The 16310-nt window shown below is 46.9% G+C and overlaps 1 protein-coding gene across 1 annotated transcript in view; it reads right to left on the reverse strand.

Annotated features, from left to right (window-relative positions):
• STAG1 (STAG1 cohesin complex component) overlaps positions 1–16310 on the reverse strand; it is a 223978-nt gene that overhangs the window by 65424 nt on the left and 142244 nt on the right. The window contains exons 19-21 of the mRNA XM_082249885.1: positions 16010–16080; positions 11547–11634; positions 11383–11463 (exon numbers count right to left, since the gene is read on the reverse strand). Coding sequence (XP_082106011.1) covers positions 11383–11463; positions 11547–11634; positions 16010–16080 — 240 coding nt within the window. The remainder of the gene's footprint in view (positions 1–11382; positions 11464–11546; positions 11635–16009; positions 16081–16310) is intronic.

The following is a 16310-nucleotide window of genomic DNA, read 5'->3' on the forward strand; positions in this document are numbered from 1 at the left end:
ATAGCCAGGCCGTTAAAGCCAGCGATCGTAAAGCAGGATGGAAGATCGGTCCCTGAGACAGTAGATCCTCCCTGAGAGGAAGTCTCCATGGGACGTCCGCCACCAGTCTGACCATGTCGGCGTACCAAGCTCGACGAGGCCAGACCGGAGCTACCAGGATTACTGGGATTCCTTCCTCCTCTATCCTGCGAAGAAGTCTTGGCAGTAACGCGAGAGGAGGGAAGGCATATATTAGCTGGTATTGCCCCCACGGGGCGATCAGTGCGTCTGCGGTTTCTGCTAGAGGATCGCGGGAGCGAGCCACGAATCTCTGAACTTTCCTGTTGAATCGTGATGCCAACAGATCCATATCCGGGGTGCCCCACCGTAGGCACAACTGGTGAAAAACGTCTGGATGGAGGGACCATTCCCCCTGATCCAGGGTCTGACGGCTGAGATAATCTGCCTGCCAATTCTCCACCCCCGGAATGAACACCGCAGAGATTGCTGGAACAAATCGTTCCGCCCAGCGAAGAATGCAAGCCACTTCTTTGGCCGCTCGGACACTCTTGGTGCCCCCCTGGTGATTGACATAAGCCACGGCCGTGGCATTGTCCGACTGGATCCGAACCGGGCTGCCCTGGAGCTGCTCGGTCCAGTGAATCAGACAAAGTCTGATCGCTCTCAGTTCCAATACATTTATCGGTAACCTGGATTCTTCCGGGGACCAAAGTCCCTGGACAGATAACTGACCAAGAATTCCTCCCCATCCGGATAGACTGGCATCCGTGGTCACTATCGTCCAATATATTGGCAGAAATGACTTTCCCTGGCTGAGCATTGGAGACCGAAGCCACCAAACCAGAGACTCTCTGGTCTGTTTGCTCAATCGTATCTGATTGTCCAGGGATTCCGGATTCCGATTCCATCTGAGAAGAATCTCTTGCTGAAGAATTCGGGTATGGGACTGGGCAAATGGGACTGCTTCGAAGGAAGCCACCATCAACCCCAGAACCCTCATGCAAGTCCGAAGGGAAGACCAGCTGTTGGACAGTAACAACTGGACTGCTGATTGAATCTTTCGGAGTTTCCCTACCGGAAGGAAAACTCTAGTCCTGACTGTGTCTAGAATTAGACCCAGATATTCGAGCCTCTGGGTGGGAACCAGAAATTACTTTTGCTGGTTCACCAGCCACCCGAATTCCTGTAAAGAAATCATAGTAATTTCTATGTTTTGTAGCAAGGTCTGAGGAGACTCTGCATGAAGCAGAAGATCGTCTAGGTAACCTAGAATCGATATACCTCTTTGGCGCAGAAGTGCCAACATTGGGGCCAACACCTTTGTGAAGACCCGCGGAGCCGTGGCGAGACCGAAAGGTAACGCCACAAACTGATAGTGGTTCTCCTCTACGGAAAAGCGTAGAAAACGCTGATGTCCTGCGAAAATGGGAATGTGAAGATAGGCGTCCTTGATGTCTATGGACGCTAGGACATCCCCTGGATGCAGGAAGGCTGCTACCGTGCGAATGGACTCCATTCTGAATCTTCTTATGTTGACGAAAGAATTGAGTGCTCTTAAGTCCAGAATTGGACGCACTTTGCCCTCTTTCCTGGGTATTGTAAATAGGTTTGAATAAAACCCTTGAAACCGTTCTGTCCAAGGAACGTGGACTACCACTCCTTGTTGTAGTAGATCTGTGACTGCTCTCCGCAGATCTTCTAAACGATCTGAGGATAGTCGGATATTGGAAGGGAAGAATCGCGCCGGTGGGAGAGATCGAAACTCGATCTTGTACCCTGACCTTATGACTTCGCAAACCCATTTGTCCGGGATTCTGGAAAGCCATGGATCCGGGAACCGGCGAAGACGTCCCCCCACCCCAGTTATGGGTGGGGGCGCACCTTCAGGCTTTGGATGGTTTATCTTCAGGTCTGGAGGGGGCGGGCTTTTGCTTGCCCGACCAACGACCCCTGACGCCTCCTGCAGGAGCTTTGGAGGACTTAGTTTTTTCACCCGCTGGACGAAAAAACCTCTTGTGAGCAGAAAAAGAAGGCCCTCGTCTTTGACGAGTTCCTCTACCTTTAAAATTTTGCGGTAAAAAGGTGCTCTTTCCACCGGTGAGATCCTTAATGATCTCATTAAGTTGGCTCCAAATAGACGCTCTCCTGAAAAGGGGATATTAGCCAATGCTTTTTTGGAACCTTGGTCGGCTAACCAACCTTTTAGCCACAGTGTACGCCTGAGAACCACTGCTGAGACTGATGCTCGCGCCATTAATGGAGTGGCGTCTAACGCCGCATCACACACAAACTGTAACCCCTGTATCATTTGTTCCAACAAATCTGATACCGCCTGAGGGACTTCTTCTAAGTCCCGGCGTAACCACTTGGTCCATTCAGTTACAGCCTGCGAAACCAGACCAATAGCTATTATAGGTCTGAAAGCTGATCCAATCAAGGAAAACATGGTGTGAGACATAGTTTCTATCTTGCGATCCACTGGATCTTTAAAAGACGGAGCGTCTTCTAAAGGAATAACCGTGGCTTTATTCAATCTAGCAATTGGTGAATCCACCACAGGTGGTTCTGTCCATTTCTTAATAAGGGTTTCCTCAAACGGATAACGCCTGTCAATGCGTTTAGAAATAGTAAACGTGCGTTTTGGCAGACGCCATCTTCGATTGGATTGCCAAAACATTTGGGCAATGGAAAAACCTTCGCCACTTTGATGCGTTTTTTAGTCCCAAAAGGGATCTCAGTTTCAGCTATTTCTGATGGAATACCCTGTAACCTTAAGGTCTCTTGAACAGATACAATGAGTGCGTTTACCAACGCTTCCTCTCGGGCTATGGCGGATGCCGAAACATCTTCCTCACTGTCTGAAGAGACAGGACCCGAGACACCAATCCCAGATGAAGTACCTGCAACTGCAGAAATAGGCTCAGAGTCTGAATCCGAGGTTTCAGATAATAAGGGGTTAGGCGGGGGTCGCTTTCTTGCGCCCTGTCCCTGACAAGCCACTTCCACCCGGGACACAAACGTTTCCATAATAGCTGACAATGATTCAATTGTCAATGGGGTGCTGGAGGATCCCGCAGACCCCTCGAGGGGATCCGGAGGAGATACATGAGTGGCAGGGTCCATGTTAATACAGGACACCTTTGCCAGCAAAAACAAAAAAACTTTTTTTTTTTTTTTTTGTGTGTCTCCCCCTAGCGCAATAGCGCCCCTCAGAGTACCTGCTTCTCGATCCCAGAGAGAGAGAGAGGGACCCCCAAGGCTCACCAATCGATGCAGTGCAGTTTCCAACCAACTGCAGTCAGCGTCTGTCTTACACAGACTGGAAGGAGCTGTTTGCTTTTTCCCGGGTAGAAGGCGTGGCTCCGCCCCCTGTGTACGCCTTCCGGCGTTCCCAGCCCTCCACGAGGTAGCTGGGCTCACAAAACATGGCCGCCCCCATAGAAGAGACATAAGACTCCAAAAACATGGCGGCCGGCGTGACCTGAGGACATACATGCATACGGTCTACGGCAAAATGGCGGCGGACTGCCGATATCGTCTTCCCAGCACATCCACCTGCACTCTGCTAAGAGGTGACATATGGATCTACAGAGATACACTGCACATAAGGTAGGATTATACCTCCTATGTCTGCTGTAATGTTACAGTCTGCTGGGTAGAGTGTTAGCTCTTGAACCAAGTCCACTTCCCACAAACACATGCTGTATTACAAGGGGGACTTGTAAGTATCAGATATATACTGACCATATATGGAGGGGCCCATAATATATACTGCCTCATAATGAGGAAAAAAGGGAACGTTTACTCACCATACCGAACCGACAGGCACCCTCTCTTCACAATACCCTCTCCACCGGGGTGGGGGTTTGTGGACGCCTCGACTCTCTGGTACCTGGCGTCCAAGCGAGACTTTTAACTCGCAAAGTCAGTCCCTTCACTGGGACTCCGTCGCGGCCGACCCAGCGCGGAGCTCTGGTCTGCACGCGCTCGTAGGCAGAAACCGGGGTGACCACTGGATCTCAACATCCAGCCCGTCGCCCGGCCCCGCATACTTACTTGAATATGTCGCGGCCGACCAAGCGCAATGCCATGGTCTGCGCGCGCTCGTAGGCCGGCTGGGGTGACCACAAGTGTCGCCCAGTCCGGCATTTTTGCTTGAAGATCTCACAGGAAAAAACACTGGAGAAAAACTACCTAAAAAATTTCTTTTTCTTAAAGAAAAAAAGTCTTGCCAGGACCAAAAGATCCCAGCAAGGAACTTAGGTCCTTACTCCTGACTAGACAGAAAAAAACTGATTCCCTGTAGCAGAGAGAGGGAGGATATACCCTCAGGGACTGCCCCTAAGGTGGAGCCAGAACGTTTTGTCTTTCTGCCTAGTCCTACTCCTGCGGAGACAACATAACCCAGCTCTTGAGAATCAAGAAGACTACGTCTGTCAATGAGCGATAGAGAAAAGGATTTTACGGTAAGTTCTTACAAAAATCCAATTTTCTCTTACGTCCTCCGACAGACGCAGCTCTCAATGCTTCTTCACTAATGGGACGTCCCAAAGCATTGTAGGCATGAGGGGTGGGAAGAACGCAGCCAAAATCGACAACGTATACTCCAGGCTAAAAACAAAGCCAACTGGGCAACCAAAGAGCTCAACTCAAAAACAGGACAAAAAGTCACCCCTGAAAGAGAAGAAAACCAAGTGTCTCTTTCCAACAGCAGCCTGCAAAGCTTTTGCGGCCAAAGGAAGCATCCGAGGATGCCAACAAATCAATCAGGTAGAATTTTTTAAATGAGCGCACAGACGACCAAGTCGCCGCTTTACACACCTGAGCAACAGAAGCCTCATGGCGAAAAGCCCAAAAGATACTCAGCGCTCAAGTAGAATGTGCTCACACAGGGAAAGGAGGAACCTGACCCTTTAATGAATAAGCCCGAACAACGGCCTGTCCGATCCCTTGCGACATGGTCGCAGCAGACACAGTCGCAGCAGACACAGTCGAAACCTTACAGGATCTCACAGGAAGGACAAACAGAGAAGCAGATGTCCGAAAAGACCCCGTGGCTGACAGGCACACCCTGATCGCCCGAACCAACAGCCGGTGAATGCAAGGTAAATGCATTGGGAAGCATAGACGTAGCACAGAGCGAAGGTTAAAAAAAAAAACAATATCTTCCAAGTACAGTGATAAACTGACCCAGAAGCAGCCTTCCTGGCCCTCCACAAGGTAGGAAGCACCAATACAGAGCGACCTCTGTCTCTCAACGCCTGGCCTGCAACAGCCAAAGTAAGATGGAAGATCGGCCCTTGAAACAGCAGATCCTCACTCAGAGGTAGCCGCCAGGGAGACTTGACGACCACCTTCACCAGGTCTGCGCACCAAGACCAGCGAGAGGCCAGTCTGGGGCCACCAGGAAAACTGGCATCCGTACCACCGCAAACCTGTGAAGGAACCTGGACAAGAGCTGTACCGGAGGAAAGGCTGAAATCACCCGATAGTGGTTCCAAGGCACTACTAACGCATCTGCCAGAGGGTCTCGAGCCCTGGCCACAAACCGCTCTACCTTCTTGTTCAGACGAGACGCTAACAAATCCACCTCCGGAGTGCACGGGAGGCAATAAAACATCCGGAGGCAGGGACCATGCCCCCAAGCCAGAACCTGATGACTCCATGATGGTAATCCGCCTGCCAATTTTCCACACCTGGAAAGTGAACAGCGAGAGAGAGAGAGAGAGAGAGAGTCGGAACATGTGCCTCGCCGAAGTGTCCAATGGAGCTCCAGGCCAGTCCTCAGCAAGGATGATTCCTCCATCGACCACGGTCCCCGGACACAAGGATTGTCCAGCACTCCACCCAAGCCCGGCTGGCATCCATGGCAACCACCGTCCACAACAGCGGCAGAAAAGACCTGCCCCAGCTCAGAGCGGGCGACAGAAGACACAAGAAGAGCTCTGACTATGTTAGACTGCCAAGACAAATCATCCTGTCCAAAAACTGTGGGACCATGGCCCATGGCCCACTTGTCAAGAATCTCTACCTGTAGAGGCCTTGTGTGAAAAAGAGAGAATGGTACCGCCCCGAAGGTCGACACCTTAAGCCCCAAGGACCTCATACACGTCCGCGTGTATGGAGAGACCGTTGCCCATCAGCAACCCAATCTCATCCTGCAAGGCCTGAAGCAAGTCCTCTGGGAGAAAGACCCTCGCCTGAGAGGAGTCCAGGATCATGCCCAGGTAGTGCAGACGCACTAATTGAGTCAGCGCCGACTTCTGGAAGTCGATGGTTCAACTGAACTGCTGAAGCGTCTGGACTGTGAACGCCAGGTCGCTCGACAGGCTAACATGAGAGCTCGCCCTCAACAGGAGATCGTCCAGATCTCTGAGGATCGCAAACCCCTTTTTGCGTAGCAAAGCCAGCACCGGGGCCAAAACGGTGGTGAAGACCCTGGGTTTCTTTCCTGTACATTTATTCCCTGTGCAATGAGTATCTGCACCGCCTCCCTGGGATCCTTCAATCAGTCCAGAGATAAACGGAGACATAGTGGAAAGAACCGGTCTGCTGGGCTAGACCGAAAGTCAGTCTTGTACCAGTATGTGAACACATTTATCCAGAACCAGAGACGGCCAGGTCTCTGGAAAACAACGCAGACGTCCCCCCGACCCCGGATCGGGTGAGGGTGTCCCTTCATGCAGAGGAGGAATCGTCTGCTGAACCGGACTGGCTAGACTCGGGCGTACCCGACCAAGCCTCCTTGTCCCCTCCGGAGGCTCTGAACGGTTTACCTTTCTCATGCGTTCCTGCCTGTGAGCCGTGAAGGAAGGCCCCCGCTTACCGGGAGGTACCTTACCTTTAGAGAATTGGGGGAGAAGAGTACTCTTACCCCCCCATCAGGCCCTTGATTAACTCATCCAAGGAGTCACCAGACGCTCACCCAAAAAGGGGAGATCAGTTAAGGCCTTCCTAGAAGCCTGGTCCGCCGACCAGTTCTTCAGCCACACCATGCGGCATATGGCAATCCCCACTGCAGACACTCTGGCAGCCAAAGTAGCCGTGTCCAGGGCCGCATCACAGAGGTACACCATGGCCCGGGCCATCTGATCCGTTAGCACAATCAGAGTTGGAGGAACCGACTCAGCGTCCAAGCGGCTCCTAAGCACCTTGACCCATTCCGTGACCGTCTGAGAAAGCAGGACGGAGGCGAACACAGGTTTTAGAATCAAACCCGCCAACAAATGCAGGTGGTGGGAAATGGATTCCATTCGCCTGTCCATTGGGTCCTTAAACACGAGGGAGTTCTCAACAGGGACTACAGTAGATTTATTCAACCGGAAACAGTGTGATACACCTTAGGTGACACTGACCAATGATTGGAAACTGAGTCTGCAAAGGACGGCGCTGAAAGCACTTGGGAACCACCAGCATGTGTTTAATGTGCCTCGATTGCTCATTCACAATATCGTGAAAATCCTAAACGAGTTCCGGGCTTTAGGGGAGCCGAAGCCAACCCGCTTTCCTGACTGTGTGGGCTCATCCAAATGCAAAGTTTCCCTCACTGAAAGAATCAGTGCTTCTACTAGAGCGCGTTCTTGCACTGCAGCTGAGGATGGCTGAGGATGACTCATCCTCCTCACCGTCTGACTGTGAGGACAGGGATCCCTCAGGGAGGGTGTTGTCCATGGCAGCCACATCAGGCTCTGAATCAGAGGACTGAGAGGGCATCGGCCTTTTTTGGGTAGTAACTTCTTTCATCACAAGATCCACCTTGGACGCCAGAGTTTCTAAGGCTGCAGACAGAGACACCAGAGAAGGTGATCCGGAAGGTCCCGATGCACAAAAACTCAGAGGGGAAATTTTCACCCTGGGACTCCATTTGCAGTAAATTAAAAAAATGAGTACACTGGCCCTTTAAATAGCGATCACGGTCCGCACCGCTATAACGCGCTACAGTTGGAGTCCCCCTTTAAGGATAAGTGCCCTAACAGGAGTTGAGTGTGTCTTAGGAATGCCCCAAGGACTAAAAACCTCTTACTGTGCCAGTAACCCTGATAAGCGGCCGCTCTGCAGACAGTCTTCAGCGTGTGTGAACTTCTAAGAGGAAGTGACCAAAATCACCAGAGGCCCAGCCCGCCTGTGGCTACAACAAAATGGTGCCAAATCGAAAGATATAGGAAGCTTAGGGAAAATGGCCGCCGCCCATACAGCGCGGCCTATGCCCACACTCAAGATGGCGCCCGAAAATGGTGCCAAACACTAGGAAGACAGGGAAAATGGCTGCTGCCCTTACACTGATGCAGCCTGATGCCCACAGTTAAAATGGCAGCTGAAAACGGCGCGAAGCCTTTCAGAAACCCAGGAATGAGGCCACCATGGGAATCCACCTAAGGGGACCCCCCAGGACAAGGTAACACCACATATACCCCCCAGGCGTTAGACGCCGCAATAGCGCCCCCAGCGGAAGCGGGGAGGGCAGGACCCATCCTGACAGGCCTGGAGGATCTTTCAGAGGACACTGCCCTGTCATCCCCATGGAGTGGGCCCACATCTCCCCAACAGTTATCTGTCCCAGGGACACAGGGGACGTTGCATCACTCACCATACCATGGCCTGTGGGGCTCCGCTCAAAAACAGCTCACCTCCCACCCTGAGTGGGGGGTGCTGTCAACAAAGTGGGGTACGCTGCCACTCAGGGCGTTTCAGGTCGATGCATACGGTGAAAGCTACTGCTCGCAGGCTCGTCCCCATCCGTCGAACCCCCTTAATGAAGGTACAAACTAAAGAGTGTGTGGCTATGGGTTGCTGAAAGAAGCTTGCCAAAGCAGACACCTGGCCCTTTATGGTACTCAAGGCCAACTTCTGCTCACTGCCTCGAAGAAAGGCTAAGATCCGAGCCACAGAAAAGGAGCGAGGATGAGAACCAATCGACTCACACCAAGAAATGTACACTTTCCACGTACTAGGGGTGCGCATCTTTACTGGTCTCACGATTCGATTACGATTATCATGTCAACGATTCGATTCTGCGATGCATCACGATTACTGCCCACAATAAGCCCATGGTTTTCATTAAAAAATTCAAGCAATCAGAAATTTAAAAACTATTTTTATTTTCATCTGCTCTTAAAAAAAGGTCGTCGATTCACAAATACTTCATAACCTTTTTTTATGATTTATGGTTTTGCTCATCACTGACTCACACATGCACATTGCACACAGTCACTTTACTGTTTCGGTCGATTATAATTTGCACATATATTAACTGATGCAGAAGATACTGTCAGTGTGCCAGTGTTTACACAAATGATGACTACTGTGCAATTGTACAAATTGTCTCTTAACATCTGAGCCAAGTGAGCAGTAAAAGAGTCTGCTTCTCGAACATCTTTATTATTTCTTCTGGCAGTGTCATGTCAACAACATTTATAATAGTATTTGAAGACTTAGACTAGTACCTGATCAGTGATGATGACAGAGTCACTGCAGATTGCAGACGCCTGAGTCAAGGAGGACTGGGAGTTGACGTCATTAGCATATCGATTAAGCTGGTCGCAGCATCGATGCAGAATCGCAGGTAGCTCACTCGCGATACATCAATGCTACGATTAAATTCAACACCCCCTACCACGTACGGTGGTATATCTTGCTAGCGGTCAAGTTCCTCTCCTTCACTATAGTAGGGATCACTGATCCAGATAAACCTCTATCCTTCAGTACCTGGCTTTCATTACCTAAGCCAATAAAAGTAGCGACCGTAAAACAGGAGGGTAAATTAGCCCTTGGGATAACTGGTCCTTTTTGGGAGGTAGCCCCCAAGGTATGTTTACGGCCCCCGGAATGATTGGAAGACCCTAGCCTTTGATTCCTCACAGGAACCACAGAAGCTTGAGCTGAGGATGATACTGGCCTTACCATACACCTAAGATGCCTGCGGCATCTGCCAGAACTCGTGACCTCGCTATGGACCTCGGTATCCTCCTGTGGAGCCAAACCTGCTGAAGGAGCTGCATTGCAGGTCTGTGCAAACAGAACACTCTTCAAGGTGAGTACCACCAGATCCAGAACCTGTATGCAAGTCGGCAGAGAGAACTGTCCACCACCCTAGTCAGAATTAAAATCAGACCTAGGTAATTAAATTTCCTGGACAGGGATAGGGGGGACCTTAGGTAGTTCAGACGTCACCCGAACCTTTGGAAGAATTCTATCCACACAAGGAGACTCCGGGCCTAAAAAAACCCGAAAAGGACAAACTTTGCCCCCGCTTAAATAATTTTATGGATCCCCTTGACGCTCACAAAGGTGGTCTACGGGGCCAGAAACCAGCAAAGATGTTCCCCCACCCCAGTATTGGTTGAGGGCAGACCTTCATGCTGAAGAGGTCTTGTCTGCGGACCTGGAGAAGCCAGCTCTAGGCTTACCAGCCCAAGGTTGCTTGGAACTTCCCGGGGAAGACTTGAAAGATCTATTTCCCTTATCTGCCGGGAGCATGAAACAATTTTCTATGGGCAGAGAAGGAGGGCCCCCTCCTGCGACAAGGCTCCTTCCCTTTCCTAGACTGTGGCAGGAAGGTACCCTCCTCCCCTGTGAGACCCTAAACGATGTCATCCAGAGTGGCCCCAAAAAGGCGATAGCCTTGAAAAAGCAGATCAAAAAGAGCTTCCTAGCAACAGCATGTGCCTAACCACCACTGCTGAAACAGAAAGTTTGGACAGCACAGGAGCTGTACCCAAAGCTGCATCACAAAAAAAATGCAGCCATGGACCAACTTGACACTGTTATACAAGCTGTACACTCACCACTTTACACTGTAGCAAAGTGTAATTTCTTCAGTGTTGTCATATTAAAAGATATAATAAAATATTTACAAAAATGTATAGGGTGTACTCATTTTTGTGAGATACTGTATATCTGTAGTGTTTAATTCTATCTCTCCATAGCTCCATAGTCATTTTTTCTCTGGTGCTTAGTTCCTCTTATCAGCATGTGTCACTTCTGAAAAGTCCAGACACCAGAGAGAAAATGGTGACAGGAAGAAGAGCTCAGCAAAGAGCTTGAATTGCAGTTTCCCACCCCCTCCTCTGTGCTACTAACAGATGCAGAAGGATTTGCCTCTAAATTCAGCACTTTGAAGTGATGTAGAAAACTGATGATTACAGATAAACAAGTAAAACTCATGTAAGAGGATTTGTTTTATCTTTGTATATCATCTGTGGCTATTCACTTCACTGGGTATATGAGTGTGTGTACAACCACTGAGATAGACTAGATCTTGAGTGTGTTTACAGCTCCCTAAATAGCAACTTCTGTAATATTTAATAGGTGGGTACACTTCAATATCTTTGAGGCAAGACATTACTACAAGTGACAAATACAAAATTACTTGGAAAAACTTACTTTGGATGGATTGCCTTCTGTTATTTTAACCAGCTGCCACAATAGAGAGTAGTGAGAGCATTGGAGAGCCTGGACACCAATCTGAAAGAAATCAAATAAAGAATCAGGCTTCATCCAAACATATCCACCTGCAAGTACTTTATTTCAAACATAATCAACAATACCTGCTCGAGCATGCCTTCATGTTCCAGACCTGCCTTCAACAGCCGATAACAGTTTCCAAACAAGTCCCATTTGGTCAAATCGTGAGCGCTGCAATTACAAGGCGCTTTCAGTAACAGAACATCTGCTAGCATATTGCAAGACTGAAAAAGGGTACTCCATAATGCAACAAACTATAAATCACAAAATTCACACCACAATGCCATAATACCACAGGATTCATAAAAATCAGAATTGTTTATTTAAAAAGAAAAACAACCTTCTACTAACCTAGGTAGATGCAGCATCGATCCGATGCCAAGTCTGTACCCCACCACCACTGCACTGAGAACTGAGTGATGAAATACCAGTCCAGGCAGGTGGATCTTGACTGTAAAGTCCAGATCTTTTCCCAGTCTGAACCAGCTAAAGCCCGCTGCCGGCTTAAAACTGGTCACAGGAGTGCAGAATGAACTGCAATTCTGTTATTCATAGAAGTATGGCTCACAAAGGAGTGAGGGAGAGAAACAGACAGAACATACTAGCATGATTGCTGAGATATTCTTCACTTTTTGATTCGATTCTGGAACCCCATTCCATGTACTCGAAGCACTTCTGCTGCATTTGGAAAATTGGACAGATTGAAAATCTCCTTGTAAAGTCCATGACAAGTGGGCAGGCCATTGAGTTCAGGTGAGGAGAAAAACCCTATGGAATACCTACACTTGCAACCACTAATAACTAGAGTATCAGACTTTAGTGGACTGATTCTTTAAAGTCAAACACCAGCCAAAACAATGTTCTTCTTTATGGGTTTAGTGGGAAATGGGTACAACTACTGCCAGGTGTTTATAGATATGAAAAATGTACTCACACACCATTTGTCCTGGTAACAAATCTTACATTGATAGAAAGCTAGGGTAATTCCAACATTTTTCAACCGTCACCAAGACACCCACTATACCTGCAAAATGTTAGACTTCCTATAACTTTGTTATTTCTCTGAAACAGATTGTGGAGAGAAATCTCCCAATGTGAAGAAAAACATTTTTTTTTTGAAAAAGCATTAAAAAAGTTCTATCCTCCCCTGTAAAACGAGAAATATATGAGGGTTCTTCAAAAAGTTTGCACACTTTAAACTTTTTTGAAGACCTATTCCTATATCAGTCCTGTCTGTCTCCCCTCAGCCCCACTCCCATTGTGCAGAAGATGATAGAAGGCATATTGAATTAGGGCTGCCTGTAAAAAATATTGAAACATTTATGAAATGCAGGACTGTTTTAAATGGTGTTTTATTAGAGTTATTTCAAATGGTAAGCTCAATTGGCTTGCTTGATGTAAATGCTACAGTGGGGGAATTATTTGATCCCCTGCAGAAGTTTGCCCACTTATAAAGAAATGAAGGGTCTATCATTTTTATCATAGGTGTATTTTAAATGATAGAGACAGAATATCAACCAAAAATCCAGAAAACACACATAATACAAATGTTATAAATTATGTTGAAGTTGCAGTTCAGTGAGTAAAAAAAAAAAAAAAATATTCGATCCCCAAGCAAAACATGACTTTGTACCTGATGGAGAAACCCTTGTTGGCAAGCACAGAGGCAAGACGTTTCTTTTAGTTGGTGACCAGGTTTGCACACATCTCAGGAGGTATTTTGGTCCACTCTTATTTACAGATCTCCTCTAAATCCTTTAAGCTTTGTTGACTGTCTCTTGGCAACTTGAAAGTTTAGGCTCCCCCCATAAATTTTCTATAGGAGTAAGGTCTGGAGACTGACTAGGCCACTTCATGACCTTCATGTGCATCTTCTTGAGCCACTCCTTTGTTGCCTTGGCGATATGTTTTGGGTCATTGTCATGCTGGAAGACTCGTCCACTAACCATCTTCAGTGTTCTGGCTGAGGGAAGAAGGTTCTCAACCAAGATTTTATAAGACATGGCCCTGTACATTGACCCCTCAATGCGGCAAAGTTGGCCCATACCTTTAGCAGAGAAACAGCCCCAAAGCATCATGTTTCCACTGCCGTGCTTGACTGTAGGGATGGTTTTCTTAGAGTCATAGTCAGCATTTGTTCCTCCAAACACGGCGAGTCAAGTTAATGCCAAAGAGCTTTATTTTGGTGTCATCTGACCACAGCACTTTTGTCCCAATCCCTCTCTGAATCATTTAGATGTTCATTGGCATGACTCTACATGTGCCTTCTTAAGGCGGGGGACTTGCTATGTTTGGAGGAAAAAAAAATGCTGACTATGACCCAAGAAACACCATTTCTACAGTCAAGGATGGAGGTGAAAACATTATGCTTTGGGGCGGTTTCTCTGCTGAAGGTACAGGCTGACTTTGCAGCATTGAGGGGCCAATGGATGGAGCCATGTATTAAAAAATCTTGGATGAGAACTGAAGATGGTTAGTGGACGAGTCTTCCAGCATGACAATGACCCAAAACATACCGCCAAGGCAATAAAGGAGTGGCTCAAGGTGGAAGCACATTAAGGTCATGGAGTAGTCAGCCCAGTCTCCGGACCTTAATCTGACAGAAAATTTATGGAGGGAGCTAAAACTTCAAGTTGCCAAGAGACAGCCAATAAACTTTAAGGAAAAGAGAAGATCTGTAAAGAAGAGTGGACCAAAATCCCTCCTGAGGTGTGTAAACCTTGTCACCAACTACAAGAAACATCTTACCCCTATGCTTGCCAACAAGGGTTTCTCCACCAAGTACCAAGTCATGTTTTGCTTGGGGATCGAATACTTATTTTACTGACTGAACTGCAACTTTATTTGTATTGTGTTTTTTTTTCTGGATTTTTGGTTGATATTCTCTTATTTAAAATATACCTATGATAAAAATAATTGACCCTTCCTTCATTTCTCTGTGAGTGGGCAAACTTACAAAATCTGCAGGGGCACAAATAATTATTTTCCCCACTGTCAAAAGACTTTTAAAAAATATATGTATACAACATACAGAACAATTGAGGTACCAAACAACTTGGTTGTAGTTGGTCTGTGTACAGACTGTAATGAACAGGTTTTGATAAGTAATTTTAATAAAAGTTATTAAATATAATTATTAACGTGTATCGGGTTCTGTGTGTGCTGAAAACATATACAGTGCATCCAGAAAGTATTCACAGTGCTTCACTTTTTCCACATTTTGAGGGCCTTAGTCAGGGAGGTGAGCAAATCAGGGTTTCCCTGTGGAGAGAGAAGAACCTTCCAAAAGAACAACCATCTCTGCAGCATTCCACCAATTAGGCCTGTTTAGTAGAGTGTCCAGACAAAAGGCATGACAGCTGTCTGGAGTTAGTCAAAAGGCACCTGAAGGACTCTCAGACCATGAGAAACAAAATTCTCTGGTCTGATGAAACAAAAATTGAACTCTTTGGCCTGAATAGCAAGCGTCATGTCTGGAGGAAACCAGGCATCGCTAATCACGTGACCAAAACCATCCCTGCAGTGAAGCATGGTGGTGGCAGCATCATGTTGTGGGGATGTTTTTCAGCAGCAGGGACTGGGAGACTAGTCAGGATTGAGGGAAAGATGAATGCAGCAATTTACAGAGACATCCTTAATGAATACCTGCTCCAGAGAGCTCTGGACGTCGGACTGTGGCGAAGGTTCATCTTCCAACAGGACAATGACCTAAGCGCACAACCAAGATAACAAAGGAGAGGCTATGGGACAACTCTGTGAATGTCCTTGAGTAGCCCAGCCAGAGCCCAGACTTGAACCCAATTGAACAGCTCTGGAGAGATCTGAAATTGGCTGTGCACCGATGCTCCCCATCCAACCTGATGGAGCTTGAGAGGTCCTACCAAGAAAAATGGAAGAGACTGCCCAAAAATAGGTGTGCCAAGCCTTTTAGCATCTTACTCAAATAGACTTGAGGCTGTAATTGGTGCCAAAGGTGCTTCAACAAAGTATTGAGCAAAGGCTGTGAATATTTATATACATGAGATTTTTTATTTTTTTTTTTATTTGTAATAAAGATTTCAAACAAACTTTTTTTATGTTAATTTGGGGTATGGTTTGTAGAATTTTGAAGAAAAAAAGAAATCTAATCAATTTTGAAATAAGGCTGTAACATAACATGTGAAAAAAGTGAAGCGCTGTGAATACTTTCAGGATGCACTGAAAATTAGCAGTTGATGCCAATTCTGATCAAACAGGAGACATTAAGAGATATCAAATATGCTGCCATTTGCTGGCTCAATGTATATCTAAAAAGGGATGTTTTACTGTAAATCACAAAGGACTCCTGGAGCGGTATCTTACACTCTACCAAAGGACTACCGAAAAGACTTCTAAATTTAAAACCAATGACATCTGAAGCAGACAAGAAAATGTATCGATGTAAAAAGAAAAAAAAAAACTGCCTTTTGTACAAAATGAAGAAGCTGATTTTGTTATCCTATTATACATTGAAGGTGCTTATTAGATGTAAAATGGTCAACAACCAACATAAGAGTATTATACTCACTTGTGAAAGCATGTTAAGCGTTTTAAGGAGGCTAGAACATTATATACATCATCTTCATCAGCTTCATCTAGCTGTGTAAAAAGAAGTTATAACATTAAAAGCACAGAAACGAAATTTCTGACATGTCCGATTGCAAAATACAAGACAAAGGTTTCCTTTATAATATTTGTAATACATTTTGTTTGTTTGTAATTTCCTTTGAAATGATTGCGCTCCAGCTACACTAAAACAGTAAAAGTCTGATACACATTTTGTACTTACACTAAAATCTATTTATGGAGGTCACTAAGGCACACAGGAA

This window comes from Pelophylax lessonae, assembly GCF_965119305.1.
Source record: "Pelophylax lessonae genome assembly, chromosome: 3".
NCBI classification, from domain to species: domain Eukaryota; kingdom Metazoa; phylum Chordata; class Amphibia; order Anura; family Ranidae; genus Pelophylax; species Pelophylax lessonae.